The following is a 14,915-nucleotide window of genomic DNA, read 5'->3' as shown; positions in this document are numbered from 1 at the left end:
GTCATGAAATCACTTCAGCAGAATGACCATCGGTCATTCAGTGGCTTCAAGAGCAATAAAGTTTTATCAAGAAAACCGGTTGTTTTACAGAGATTATCAAACGGATGATGCATTAATAACGACATAAAGAGAAACTGAGCCTCATGAGCGGGTTTATGTTCCATTTTTATCAAAATGAAAGAGCACAGGAGCTGAGCGGTTATGGGATAAACGTCTGCAAAAGTTCCCAAATTTGTGTAGGATATGTAGTTTATATTTTGTTGTATATGCCTAAAAATATTGAAATATAATTTTACATCTAAGCACTTCAAATTCATAAAATTTGTAGTTCTCATTTTCATTTTGCTCAATAGATGCCTCTAGTCCATTAACTAAAGCAGCCAACTCGAACGAAATGAGGCGCCTGTTAGCTGAATTCATGTGAATTAAAAGAGCATCCATGGCTTCTGTAGAAAAAAGCAAAGATGTGCTGACTGAATAAATAATAAATGAAACAGCATGTGGTGATGAAAACACACTGTGTACTTTGTGTACTCAGGTAAATGGGAGGTTGAGGAGATGAAGGACACAAAGCTGCCAGGTGATAAAGGCCTTGTGCTGAAGTCCAGAGCCAAACATCACGCCATCTCCGCTCTGCTACTGCGACCTTTCACCTTCGACACCAAACCCCTCATCGTCCAGTGAGTGTTTACTTGTATACCTGAACAAACGCAGATGTCAACGTATTTCTAGTCAGTCTATTGATTTAAGTTAACATTGCTAGGCATTCGCATATAATTGCTCTAGACAGTTCTGAAATCCTGACCTGTTGTTGTTGTTCAGATATGAGGTGAACTTCCAGAATGGAATCGACTGTGGCGGTGCCTACGTCAAACTGCTCTCCCAGAGCGCAGACTTCAACTTGGTAAAAGACTTTCTACATGAAATTTAATGTTTAACTATTCCGAACTTTATTAAGCCATATTTTCTCATTGTTCCTCGTTCCTGAACTCCAGCAATCCAGATACTTAACTACTTGCATAATCTAATTGATGATGGGACCTGAAAGTGGAACTGATTTTAAAAAATGCTCACAGTGGCAATTATAAAGCTGGATATGAGCGAGTATGTTTATAAATAGTTTGCAGATACAATCATAAGAAAACTCAGCACAGTGGGCTAGCTGATAAACGTATGCGCCGTTCTCTCCCGTGTTTAGAGTACGTCACTGTGTAGTAATAAATAATACACTCCATGCATCATGTGACCAAATGACCGAGTCCTCGATTCCTCACCGCCTTCTCCTGTCCCCTCTCCCTCATTCAGGACGAGTTTGTGGATAAGACCCCATACACCATCATGTTCGGACCGGATAAGTGCGGCGAGGACTACAAGCTCCACTTCATCTTCCGCCACAAAAACCCCAAGACGGGCGAGTACGAGGAAAAACACGCCAAAAAGCCAGATTCAGACCTTCGCACATACTACACGGACAAGAAGACCCACCTGTACACACTGGGTAAGATTTACAGCTGTTTAGGTCCTGCTATGTCATGTGTGATGATGAATGAAACCGGATTATTGCATATAATTCCAGGCATGGTTAAGGTTGCTCGAAAGTTCACTATTTGGTGAAATCGTGTGCAAATGTTCCTAATTAAAGAATCGGCACATGATGGTGATATGCGTCAAGATCGTTAGTGTCTTGTGTTGATGCGTAAGCTGTGTGACATGGGTTATCTTCACACACCTTCGGTTGTGATCCGACAGCATGTCGAAGCCATTGTGGTACCAGTTCACCGTTTCAGCCCAGCCAGTGACTGATTAAATGAACCAACAGAGCAGTAATTAACAGTGAAATCTCTAAATGAATGACTCTTGTAATAACTCTACATTATTAACTAGTGAATTGGACAGGATGAGCGCTAACATGAAGTCAATAAAAGTAAGAATGCAGACAGCTTAGTGTGACAGAACATAATTATACAGACCGTACATAACGATTTAGTGAGATAATGAATACCGTGCCATGTTCCCTGTAGTGTTGAACCCAGACAACAGCTTCGAGATACTGATTGACCAGACGGTGGTGAACAGCGGAAGTCTGCTGAATGATGTGACCCCCGCAGTAAACCCTCCCGCTGAGATCGAAGATCCCGATGACCACAAGCCAGAAGACTGGGACGAGAGGCCGAAGATCCAGGACCCAGACGCTGTCAAGCCTGAGGACTGGTATGTGCTGTGCTTCTATATAGAGATGAGGTCATTTAATACTCTCAGAAGTTGTGGTGTGTGCTCTACCCGTCATGTCTTTTTGTTGCCTGGCAACTACAGTTTATATACACTCCGAGAAGCTTTTTAATACTAGGGAGCAGCCCGTTTGCTACCAAGACCAGTAGACACGTTTTCCACAGTGTGCTTCCACGTCTCAGTGCTAGATCTGTCATGCTTATGGACCCAGTTTGAGGTGACTTGTGCTTTGTGACATGATACAGTAGCACACTGGCATAGATTTACAGCAGTCAAAGGGTGTGCCCAGAAAACATTCCCCACACCATTACACCACCACCACCACCACCAGCCTGGACATTTGACACTTGAATGCAGGTTCCATGTGCATGTTGTAGCATAAATCGATTCATCAGACCAGCAAGAGAGGCTAAGGAAAAATAAACCAGAGGAGATGAATGAGAGAGGCTGAAAACCACCATGCTTTTAACCAGGAAATGAAAATTCAGTGAGTAAGTCGCACGGCCTTGCCCATGGTGAATCATAAGTGCATCTTTTCCACTTTCATTTTGCCATCGGTGCTTCAAGTTGGCCATCAAACCATTTTTCACAAGTGACTCAATTCTCCTCACTTCCTGTGACATCTTCCTGTTCAAGCAGCAGTAGCGGTAAAATTGTTGCAGCAAATTTTTTTTTTTTTTTTTTTTAATGTGTAAAGCATGCTCTCAGCCATTCCCTCAGAAGCTTAACCCCAAAAATGGCACCGACCTGCTTCAGCACTGCCTATGAAATTGCACAAAATTTTCATTGTACTGAAGTCGTGGACCTCCAGCATCTACTTACCCATTAAAGTAGTGGAGGATGTTGCTGCAATTGGTGTTCTGTCCCAAGCTTACAAAGAGCTGGCACTTTCTCAAGTAACGGCGTCTACCACAAATATCACGATGTACTGCTGCTATTCTAACATCTCTCTCTCTCTCTCTCTCAGGGATGAGGATGCTCCAGCTAAGATCAGTGATGAAAATGCAGTGAAGCCTGACGGCTGGCTGGACGATGAGTCCGAGTACATCGGTGACCCTAATGCCATCAAACCCGACGACTGGTAAAGTTCCTACTGTTTATAGTCTCACATCACCTTAACCTAAAAAAAGCAACAAAATGTAAATACTACTGCATTTAGCTCTGCTTTTGCTATAGTGGAGTGGCAAGCTGGTACCTGTAGCATGTTGGTAAGTGTTAAAATCTAAGCATGTCATTATTATGTTGCGGGAGACAAAAAGTGATCCATCTTTACTGGGCCATTTACTGAGATTTTAGCTTCATGGCCTGAGGACTTCAGGGCCATGTGCTGTTCCAGATGCAGGTCCGAATTCAATTAAAGCCATCTCCCCAGAGCAGAAAATGAGTCCAGAAATGTGTGTGTGTGTTAAATCTCTTTCTATATCTGTAATTTTCTTTCCTATGCTCGATTGCTTCCTCTCTCTATAGGGATGAGGATATGGACGGTGAGTGGGAGGCACCCCAGATCCCCAACCCTGCCTGCGAGTCTGCCCCAGGCTGTGGAAAATGGGAGAGACCTATGATTGACAATCCCAACTACAAGGGCAAGTGGAAGCCACCAATGATCGACAACCCCAACTATCAGGTAATGGCCCAAAATCTGACTCAAAACATCAGTTACATATTTAGAAATCTCAGCATATTTCTAGTCTTTGCCTCGTTTGTCATGGAAAAGTCTAACTTTTAAATTAGGAGTGTTGCAGCTGAATTTGCGCCTGCAGTTTCGGTGCCTGCAGCGTTAGCATCTTTAATCTGATTAGGAGTGAACATAAAACTTTGCATTATTCCCTTCTTCATGGTTGCCAGTTCCTCTTCACTTGGTTGATCAAATTAGTTGAGTTTTTTTTTTTTTAATTCCCCTTTTTGGTGGACATTTTAATTTTATTTGTTCCATTGTGATCTTTTATAATAAATTTAGTTAGTAGTATTTGCAAAAATATATGCCACCTTGACCAGGCAGTTATTAAGAATGAGTGAATGGACACTACATGAATGTGGTGGTCTTTGTCCTGTCAGTTTCATATCTGACTGCTTAGCCAAGCATTCTTAAAAAAATAAGGTCTTTTCATTATTATGTTTAGAGCAGAATATCTGTTCATTCCCAATAATGCATGGAGTATATACTTTGTGCCATGAAGCCTACAGAGGCATCAAAATTCGAAGGGTTAAAATGAATGAATGTGAATTTCTGCTTAAGTCCGTTATACTGAAAAGAGTTTAATTATTGCCTTATACATTCAGGTAAAGTGCTGAATTTTACTTCTCACTATAGGGAGTATGGAAGCCCAGGAAGATCCCCAACCCTGACTACTTTGAGGATCTGCATCCGTTCCGCATGACGCCCGTCAGTGCCGTGGGTCTGGAGCTCTGGTCCATGTCCTCAGACATCTTTTTCGACAACTTCTTCATCACGTCCGACCGCAACGTTGCTGAGAAGTGGGCAGAGGAAGGCTGGCGTCTGAAGAAAGCAGCGGAGGGAGCAGCTGAGGTACTCGTCACTCTTTCTCTCACTCTTTGTGTGTGAAGTGGAAGAATATTTCTCGTCGCCTTCTCTCACTACGTCCTCTGGGTGTCTTTGGTGCTCTAACACTCTGTTCTGAAAAGTTTTGGATCCAGACCTCCTTTAGAACATCCAGCGAAATCTGTAATAGCACCATAGATTTATTTTTATTTTGTGTATTTCCAGTGACGCAACAATATAGGCATAACAGATTTTTTTTTGTTGTGGATTTGATGCTCATATGGGTCAAAAAGTAGGATCGTGTAACCATGGAAATTCATTCTAGTTTTAACATGAAGTCTATTTATCAGCTGTTGACTGCTGGAGTGCATGACTGATTCCTAAAGCTATCAGAGAAATTAACCCTTCGTAGCAAATCTGTTCATATGAATTGCCGGCCAAAGCCATCTGCGTGCTTTCTGAGTGGTAAAATCCACCGTAATCACATGGATCCTTATGCTGTCCATGTTGCATCATCCTCAGCAGGTTTCAAGTGATGAGACTAACTAGATGTAGAGCATCAGGATGGATCAGAGTGCAGAAGGGGGCATTGAAGTAGCAGAGAGAGAAGAGGGAAAGGGAGTGATTGGAAAGGAAAGAGAGCGAGAACATTTACAACATTAACATTACATTTCTTATGTAATGATTAAGAACAGTGTACACTAAGTCACTATGTAAGGAATGACACGTGATGCATAAAAAAGGGATTTTTCTTTTTCTTTTTTGTCTTGAAGTGAAGAATGACCGAATGTGCTTTTACAGACAGAACTCTATAGACGATGCCCTTGACCATTTACAAAACAAGTTGTGTTATGAAGCATCTCCGTTCATAAACCTTTACAGTTACACACTGACTTTTCATCCGTTTGTGTGACGTCCCTCATACAGATTCCTGTGCAAGCTGTTACTATGGTAATGTTCGGAAATTAACAAAACTTCAGGATCAAGATATCGGCAGTGCCGAGGCGTCAACTTGATCTAATCCAGTTATCATTTCCTGTAGAAACACATCACGATTTCCAATCAGTTCAATTGAAGTGAGGAGTCAACTGGGCTAAAATGAATGATACCTGAACTCTAATGGCTTTTTATAGTAGTGACTGAGATCAACTACCAACTTCCACTATGCTATCTCTTCATTAAAAATAAAAGGTAGAAGAAGAAGAAAACCGCAAACGTTTTTTTTAAAAAAAAGCACTGGGTTACGGAGGATGTACGCACGTGTGTGTGTGTGTGTGTGTGTGCGCACGTGTGTGCGCTCTCCTGCTCTGAAAAGCCCTGTGTATCTGTTTCCATTTAACCCTGAGGCTTTCCCAAATGCGACGTCCTACTGCGTTCCTCTCAAGGGCGTGGGGTAGAGCTTTTTTGCCCACACACACATAGCGAGAGAGACAATGCCTTAATACTCTCCTCTCCATATGTACATCCCATAATACCAACACTGACCTCCATACCAGGTCCATGTGACACCACCGTACTGCAACCCAAACGTCCATTTCCATCATTTTCATTTTAGCAAACTGACAAGCTTTAAATTCGATTGTAACCAAAGATGAAGCCTGAAATTCATGCTCACACTTTTAGTACCCCATAATATTACCGGGCAACACCCACACTGGCCCTGACCACAACTCCATTTCCTTTCAGCCCATCCTCTCGAGCAGAGAAGCTCATGAAAGTAATGAAGTAAACAGCTTAATGTGATTGCATTTACGTCATTTTCTGAATCTTTCTATTCACAGCTGAGAATAAAATTTAGTCAGCTCTTCACCACAAGCGACGGAGATCTAAATGGGAAAGGCGTAGTGGGCCTTGATTGTTTGTTTTTTTACTCAATTAATACATACATTATATATAGGTTATAAAATAGGGCAAAATATTTTTTTTAATTAGTTTTGATGGTATTTTACACACACATTATGATGTTTTTTCGGATCTCTGTTTGGGGTCGCCACAGTGTCGGGGTGGTGGTCGCTCAAGTGGTTAAAGCTCTGAGTTGTTGAGCGGAAGATCGGGGTTTAAGTCCCAGCACCACCAAGCTGCCACCGTTGGGCCCTTGAGCAAGGCCTGCTCCGGGGGTGCTGCATCATAGCTGACCCTGTGTTCTGACCCCAACCCCTAAGGATGGGATATGCGAAGAAAGAATTTCACTGTGCTGGGCTCAGAATTTCGGGCTTGGGACAGAGGGGCCCTGAGGGGTAATCCCTCTGTGGTGGGGTTAGTTTCCTACCTGAGAATCAAACCCAGGCTGCAACAATGACAGCAAGGGGTGCTCTTTTTGGACCACCAGCACTTATAATGATGCTTAAAAAGTTTATCATAAATTCATAATACATTATCAAGATCATACTGAACAGTCCTTCACTCTGTGTGCGATCTGAGGTACCTTATACTAGCTGTATACCCAAACTGATCAGCAGAGCATTCTTACACTGTGTATATGGCTGTAAACTTGCTTCAGGCAGTTTTCCACTTGAATTGAATATTTGTACCTGCACTCAGGTTTGCGGGTCTGTGCTCGTTTGAGCAGAGGGGCTCCTAATTGCACTTTTTCCTGTCAAAGATTTCTATACAATTCAATACATCATGCTTGTGTATTTGTTTTCCGTGTCAGTTTGCGTCAGCTCTCAGGCCCAAACTCACCAGTCGTACCTTCACACTCCACCAGTCGTACCCAACTCTCATATATCCGAAGTAACATGCAGACTTTTCCTCAACTCCGTAACCAAACTGACCTGCAATTTTAACACAGGCGACATTTAGTCCTTTCATTTAGTCCTCGTCATTAACCCACTTACTGCGAAGAAGAGTTATTTTCGCTCTGTTGTCATGATGTCGAATTTTGGTTAATACCCCTTGAGAATTCATAAAGGGAGTCACGAAGTCAACCACAGAATCTGCTGCAACACGCCACAACTCGGTTTACAACAGGAAGTACTCAAAGAAAAGTAGTCTTCTCTAACAACAGCTCTTTTGTGTGGCATTGTGTGAATGGTAGGTATGCAGTGGAGGAAGGCGAGTGCTGCGGTGGGGGGTTTGGGGGGGGGGTAAGGCAGGGGCAGACAGCGCTGGCTTTAAGGGTTTGCTGGTGTTATAATTCAGTGGGGTGGAGAGCAGAACAGCCAGATTAGCCGTGTTTGGGAGCAGCTCTCGCAAACATTCCTGCTACTCAAATGCCGTGTTTTCCCAAAGGTGAATTCCGACCATGGCAGAAGGGGCCAGAAGGTCAACTTGTTAGATTTGTGTGTTAAAATTCTCTGCTAGATGTTTACTCTACCAAGTTAAAAAATAATACTGTGATAATAACCACTACATATGGCTTTTGCGCTCCATTTTCTCTCAGATTTTGTCACCTTTCCTCCCAGCTTCCCAGTGGCAAGTTTTATCTCCCCTCACACCAGACTGGGCCATGGGGATTTATTTACAGACCCACCAAAATTGTCGATATTGTAACGTTCCCTTTCTTGGCCTGTATGAGACTACGCCTTTTATCAAGACCAGCTTTGAAAGACTTTTGTTTCGTAAAATGGACCAGCCATTCTTTCCATTGTTTTTGCAATCTCCATTACTTCTGCAAGGCTTGTTGTGTGACATTACAACACTCATTCCGCCAAAGCCTGCCTTGATTTATGTGCCTTGAACATGAGTACAGCTACTGAAAGTAATTACTCACCAGAGATGTCTCACTGGTTGGAGAATCTTGTGCTTGTAGTTTTTAATTTTACGATTTTTTTCACAAAATCAATGAAAACCCATGGAGAGACCGGACAAAGAACTTTATCACTCATAAATTTATAGAATGCTTTATGAAGCTGTTGTGAACAGAATTGTTCGATTTTATTTTTTTATCGGCTGAAATTTATTGAATATTTGATTACCTCTATTTGCTATGTCAATGAAAAATATTTCTATTTAAGTTTTTTTTATAAATAAATCATTTAAAAATTCAGGGGAATGAGACTATGGTCAGCCAATCTGTAGTTTTAATTGAAAATCTCTTGGCATTATTAGGTCATAAAATATGCAAATGTGGTCAGGTTTACTGGACTAGGCTATTTTACCCATTTGCATGTTTAATTATTTGAGCAGCGAATGGTCTGTTCACTTTTAGAAATAGCCTTTGTCACATACATTACAACACAGTGAAAATCTTTCTTCGCATATCCCATCCTTGGAGGTTGGGGTCAGAGCGCAGGGTCAGCCATGATACTAGAGCAGAGAGGGTTAAGGGCCTTGCTCAAGGGCCCAACAGGGGCAACTAGGCAGTGCTGCGGCTTGAACCCCTGATCTTCTGGTCAACGACCCAGAGCCTTAACCACTTGAGCCACCACTGCCCCTTTTCTGCTATATAGCATTTTTTTCGAGGAAGCTCTGCATCAAGCAGTTTATTATTTAGTGCTTGTGGAAGTCTCGTTGCTCTGAAATATAAAGCACAAGTTGTTGTTTATGGATGGCGCAGTGTGCAGCGCATGCTTCCTAGCTCAGGGATGTCTTTCCGCTTCTGCTGGCATCCACAAGCCACCTGCTGGCTCGGCTAAGAATAACGTTCCCGCGCGAATTGTAGTTTAATGAGCCATAAAGCCTCTGGTTCTTAGGGTTCTAACCCAGATACACAACGATTAGCAAGCGTCATTTACGCTGCTCTCTCTGTCTTAACCCTCGTTTTCTGATGATCTTCCTAAACCTCGCCCTGTTCTCCAAAGCGCGCACTTTGCACAGCGGGCTCTGTGCACTGTCCCCTCGGGATCTGTTCTAGAGAAGAAAAGAGTAGAGCACATTCTCATAGTGTGCTGTAATAGGGAGAGTGAGGGCCTGAAGCTAAAAGAATTTGGGTATAAATAAAGTATTACTGGTGTGTGTGTGTGTGTGTGTGTGTGTGTGTGTTGCTGGATTATGACTATAATTTGTCTCTGATCTGTGTTTGCAGCCTGGTCTCGTTAATCAGATGATGTCCGCAGCAGAAGAGAGACCCTGGCTCTGGGTGGTCTACGTCCTAACTGTGGCTCTCCCTGTGGTCCTGATCTTCGTCTTCTGCTGCACTGGCAAGGTTTGTGTCTCTCTCTGTGTCTGTCTCTCTTTGTCTGTGCATGTGTGTCTCTCTCTGTCTGTGCGTGTGTGTCTCTCTCTCTGTCTGTGCGTGTGTGTCTCTCTCTCTGTCTGTGCGTGTGTGTCTCTCTCTCTGTCTGTGCGTGTGTGTCTCTCTCTCTGTCTGTGCGTGTGTGTCTCTCTCTCTGTCTGTGCGTGTGTGTCTCTCTCTCTGTCTGTGCGTGTGTGTCTCTCTCTCTCTTTGTGCGTGTGTCTCTCTCTCTGTCTGTGCGTGTGTGTCTCTCTCTCTGTCTGTGCGTGTGTGTCTCTCTCTCTGTCTGTGCGTGTGTCTCTCTCTCTCTGTCTGTGCGTGTGTGTCTCTCTCTCTTTGTCTGTGCGTGTGTGTCTCTCTCTCTTTGTCTGTGCGTGTGTGTCTCTCTCTCTTTGTCTGTGCGTGTGTGTCTCTCTCTCTTTGTCTGTGCGTGTGTGTCTCTCTCTCTTTGTCTGTGCGTGTGTGTCTCTCTCTCTCTTTCTGTGCGTGTGTGTCTCTCTCTCTCTTTCTGTGCGTGTGTGTCTCTCTCTCTCTTTCTGTGCGTGTGTGTCTCTCTCTCTTTGTCTGTGCGTGCCTGTGTGTCTCTCTCTCTTTGTCTGTGCGTGCCTGTGTGTCTCTCTCTCTGTCTGTGCGTGCCTGTGTGTCTCTCTCTCTTTGTCTGTGCATGCCTGTGTGTCTCTCTCTCTTTGTCTGTGCGTGCCTGTGTGTCTCTCTCTCTTTGTCTGTGCGTGCCTGTGTGTCTCTCTCTCTTTGTCTGTGCGTGCCTGTGTCTCTCTCTCTTTGTCTGTGCGTGCCTGTGTGTCTCTCTCTCTTTGTCTGTGCGTGCCTGTGTGTCTCTCTCTCTTTGTCTGTGCGTGCCTGTGTGTCTCTCTCTCTTTGTCTGTGCGTGCCTGTGTGTCTCTCTCTCTTTGTCTGTGCGTGCCTGTGTGTCTCTCTCTCTTTGTCTGTGCGTGCCTGTGTGTCTCTCTCTCTTTGTCTGTGCGTGCCTGTGTGTCTCTCTCTCTCTGTGTGTGTGTGCCTGTGTCTGTCTCTCTCTGTGTGTGTGTGTGTGTGTCTCTCTCTCTCTGTGTCTCTCTCGGTCTGTGTGTGTGTCTGCCTCTCTCTCTCTCTCTCTCTCTCTCTGTGTGTGTGTGTGTGTGTCTCTCTCTCTGTCTCTGTCTCTCTCTCGGTCTGTGTGTGTGTGTCTGCCTCTCTCTCTCTCTCTCTCTCTCTCTCTCTGTCTCTCTCTGTACATCTGTGTGTTTGTCCTGTTCCTGGCTATCTCTAGGTATTGCTTGTGTGTGTGTTTAACGATTGCTTTACTGCAGATCATCAGTGTTCTCTGAACCACTCACTGTGCTGTGATTTACAGAAGAAGCCAGCGACCTCTGCTGCTGAGTACAAGAAGACTGACGAGCCTCAGCCTGATGTGAAGGAGGAGGAGGAGGAGGAGGAGGAGGAAGAAGAAGAAGAGGATCAGGAAGAAGAAGCCAGAAAGGAAGAATCAGGTATTTACACTGAGCAAACTGAAGCATGGCTCGATTTTTCAATCCAGAAAGGAGTTAGACATTGAGTCCTCCATCTAGCCGGTTTGCTGTGTAGGAAACAGAAATGCCAGTTTATTAGGTACATCCACCATGTCCCCTATGAACCATCATTTAATAGCCATTATGTTAAATATCACCTAAAGATTTAATCATTAAAGTGACACATGCACAGCTTTGTTGTTTTCGTTTCAACGAACGAGTGCGGCTCTTCTCCCCTTTAGAGAAGAACGCTGATGCAGAGGAAAGCCCTGCAGAAGCAGCTGCACCAGAGGAAGAGGAAGCAGAGAAACAGGAAAACAAATCGAATGAGGTAGGAGGAGTTGTTGCAGAAATCTTTCTCTCTCTGATAGATTATTCTGAGAAAGTTACACCTTTCTCGATTATATCCTGTATTCGGTTTAGTTTGAGGAAGCACATTGTTTTTAATTATCACCATGACTACCACCATCATCATCATGACGAAGAGGACTACAGATGAGTCACATGGGCCGCTGTTTTCAGAGCGAGGGATTTTTCACATTTGAGCGCATGGAGATCAACATATCTTGAAGGGGTTTTTTTTAATATAGCAGTACGCTAGGTGGGCCACATATCAACATCACATGTGGTGATGGTTACTTTTCTATAACCGCATGTCTGTGTGTTATTACTTTTATACCACAGCATTTGCCAGTAATTAGAATTTTTTTTTTCTCTTTTTGTTATGTTTATGAATAACAAGTCCTACTTTTTTATCCATTTATAGTGTTGTGTAATCATTTCCATTATTAGTCACTCGTAATATAGCATCTATAAGCAGTCAAAGAACTTAAATGAACAGCTTTAGCTGCTGACAGACTCCTTCTGTAACACTCAGTGAACTTCAGTTTGCAGAAAACGTTTTAGAAGAGTGCATGAATGTGAACCATGTAGCAGAGCTGCTGTAATAGAAAAATGAATCAAAGCCTTCGGACCATTCAGGATCCAGAATCCAGCAGTGCTGCGGTGTAAAGAGCGGATAGAGCCGAGCTCGAGGTGACCGTGTGTTTTCTTTTCCCTTTCTTTTTTTTTCTGTGTAGAAACAAGAGGATGATGTTCTGAGAAGGTCCCCGAGAAGCAAACTGAAAGCTAGGAAGGACTGATGGACTTTTGCTACATCTGCTCAACCGCAGCCCCTCTTCTGTGTTTCCCCTTTCCCCGACTCCATCCCTCCTTCCATCCCTCCCTCGCTCTCTCCTTTTACCCTTGATCTGTCCTCCTCTGGTCTTCTGCTCCGTCCTCACCCAAGTGACTACACGACAGAGAAAAACGAAATGGTCCGATGAAAAGAAAAATGTTGCCACTTCGGACTGGTGTGAGGAAGAGGAGGAGGATGATGACGACGATGATGATGACAACCATAAATAGAGTAGAAAACTTTTTTTTTTGTTTTACTAAAAAGAAAAGGATAAAACATGATTGTTCCTTAAATATGCTGATGCTAATGTAAATCCCCCTCTCTGTCCTTTTCCCAGCTGTCTATCTCTCTCACTCCCTCTCACACACACACACACACACACACATCCCTGCTAGCCTCCGGTTGGCATCTCGCTACTCGTCTTTGCTAGCGTAATTCAGCGAAAGCGTCAGATCGTGGCAACACTACAGCACCCATGCTTCAGGCTCGGATTTTAAGCAGACAGGCTCATAAATCAGAATGTGAATCAGGAGAAATCAGACGTTCGGTCTGATCTCCTTCGGGAAATGTAGATGGGAAGGAAGGTTGATGGGATGCGACCGTCATCGGTTCTGTACTCGGTTCCAATTACTCGGTTTTAAGAAATGATTCCTCGAATCCCACATGCCTCCTTTACACTCATTCCACAACGATCTTGTTTTATTTTTGAACATTTCTGTGTCATGATCTAGAAGAACCCCTTGTACTTGCACTGTGGGGTGTCCACAGAAGAACACCTGTTAGGCTTTAGGTTTTAGCACACTGCCTTATTTGTAGAACGCAGTTAGCTCCTTTATTTTTTGTGAATGTACTGTGACTTGTGTTTTGTTCCATTCTACATGTTTGTTTCTAATATCATTTTTCTTTGTACTAAATCATGACTTTTCATACTTTTTTTTTGTTGTTGTTTTCGTTAAGCACAGCGTAACAGGGCTGGCCACCCATGTAGGGGTTGTAGTTTGAGATAAAGAAGAGAGGCTGAGAGCTGAGAATAATTGTATGACCTGGATATGAAAAATGTAGTGAGTAAGGCTCACTGCCATGCCCGGGATGAATCATAAGTGTATCTGTGCCACCTCCTTTCATTTTTCCACCAGTGCCCCGAAGTCAGCCATCGAACCGTTTCTGACGAGTGACTCAACTCTCCTCACTTCCTGTGACATAAGTTTTTGCCCGAGCAGCAGCAAAGCAAATGCGTCTTTTTTAGCATTTTCATTCTATACAGGAAAAACATTAATTATTTTTGTTTTCTGCCATTTTGCTACAAAGAAAACGTGTAATTCCTTCAAAACTTTAGCCCCCAAAGACATGAAAAAAGGCACTATAACATGGCAATACTTCAGCGCTGCCTAAAGACTCCATGAAGATTTTGATTTTACCGAATTTGCTGACCTCCAGCATCCACTTGCCCTCTACAGCGGTGGAGGATGTTGCTGCAATTGGTGTTCTGTCCCAAGCTTATAAAGAGCTGGCACTTTCTAAAGTAACGGAGTCTATCATTTAAATTCACCGTCATGCTGCACTGCTGCTATTCTAACATATCTCTCTCTCTCTCTCTCTCTCTCTCTCTCTCAGCATCCTCTCTGGCTTTTGGTTCCTGCATCTTGTTTTGTCCAGTAGTGTTTTATTTTTTAACCATTTCATGTACATTGCATTGGCCTAACCTGGATAAATTTGTGCTTATGTGAAGAATGATGGAATGAATATCCCTAGTAGCATAGTGAGATTATGAACATCTTGTGATTGACTCTGTATATTTGAGAGAATGGTATGGAGGTGGGGCTGGGGGAGGGAAGGGAGCGGGTTCAAAATCCATCATGTTACTTAGAAAAACTAAAATAAATGGATTCTATGAAAGATGTACGTCTTTTCAATCTAAACTTTGTCTGCCGATTTATTTGTCTTTTTTTAGTCACCACATTATTTTTTTTCCTTATTGTGATCCTTTTAGTTGGTTTTCGCTCTAAGCATATTCTGTGTTTTGTTTTTTTTTTTTTACAATCTAATGTTGAATCTAATGAAGCCATAATGTTGGTTGTCCACGATGAGAGATTTTATATCTAGCTTTGCTTCTACATTTTTTTATTTTCTTGCGCTAACACAGGAATTGTATGAGTAAAGGTGACATGCCCCAGATCCAGTCATCTCATTGTTTCGATGAATAAAAATAAATAATCTAATGAGGAAAAAAAAAAAAAGTGTGCAACGATATATACATATTCATTTGTGGCTTCTTTTGTTCAATACACAGTAGTTGTAACAAATCACTTGAACAGGGCTGTGACGGACTGCGCTTTATTGCCATGTTTGAAGTTCCTTTTAAAAATGTCTTAGAGAATACAGACTGAG

General features: G+C 43.0%; 1 protein-coding gene across 1 annotated transcript in view; it reads left to right on the top strand.

Annotated features, from left to right (window-relative positions):
• The window catches only part of canx (calnexin), a 27,345-nt gene extending 13,208 nt beyond the window's left edge, over positions 1–14,137 (top strand). Inside the window, exons 5-15 of the mRNA XM_058397453.1 lie at positions 539–680; positions 823–904; positions 1,306–1,498; positions 2,022–2,211; positions 3,197–3,310; positions 3,697–3,853; positions 4,541–4,756; positions 9,696–9,815; positions 11,197–11,332; positions 11,593–11,681; positions 12,430–14,137. Coding sequence (XP_058253436.1) covers positions 539–680; positions 823–904; positions 1,306–1,498; positions 2,022–2,211; positions 3,197–3,310; positions 3,697–3,853; positions 4,541–4,756; positions 9,696–9,815; positions 11,197–11,332; positions 11,593–11,681; positions 12,430–12,492 — 1,502 coding nt within the window. The 3' untranslated portion in view covers positions 12,493–14,137. The remainder of the gene's footprint in view (positions 1–538; positions 681–822; positions 905–1,305; positions 1,499–2,021; positions 2,212–3,196; positions 3,311–3,696; positions 3,854–4,540; positions 4,757–9,695; positions 9,816–11,196; positions 11,333–11,592; positions 11,682–12,429) is intronic.
• The last annotated feature ends 778 nt before the right edge of the window (positions 14,138–14,915 follow it).

The sequence above is a fragment of the Hemibagrus wyckioides genome, linkage group LG08 (genome assembly GCF_019097595.1).
Source record: "Hemibagrus wyckioides isolate EC202008001 linkage group LG08, SWU_Hwy_1.0, whole genome shotgun sequence".
Taxonomy (NCBI): domain Eukaryota; kingdom Metazoa; phylum Chordata; class Actinopteri; order Siluriformes; family Bagridae; genus Hemibagrus; species Hemibagrus wyckioides.
The sequence above is the reverse complement of the archived record's forward strand: the minus strand, read 5'-3'. Positions and strand labels throughout refer to the sequence as shown.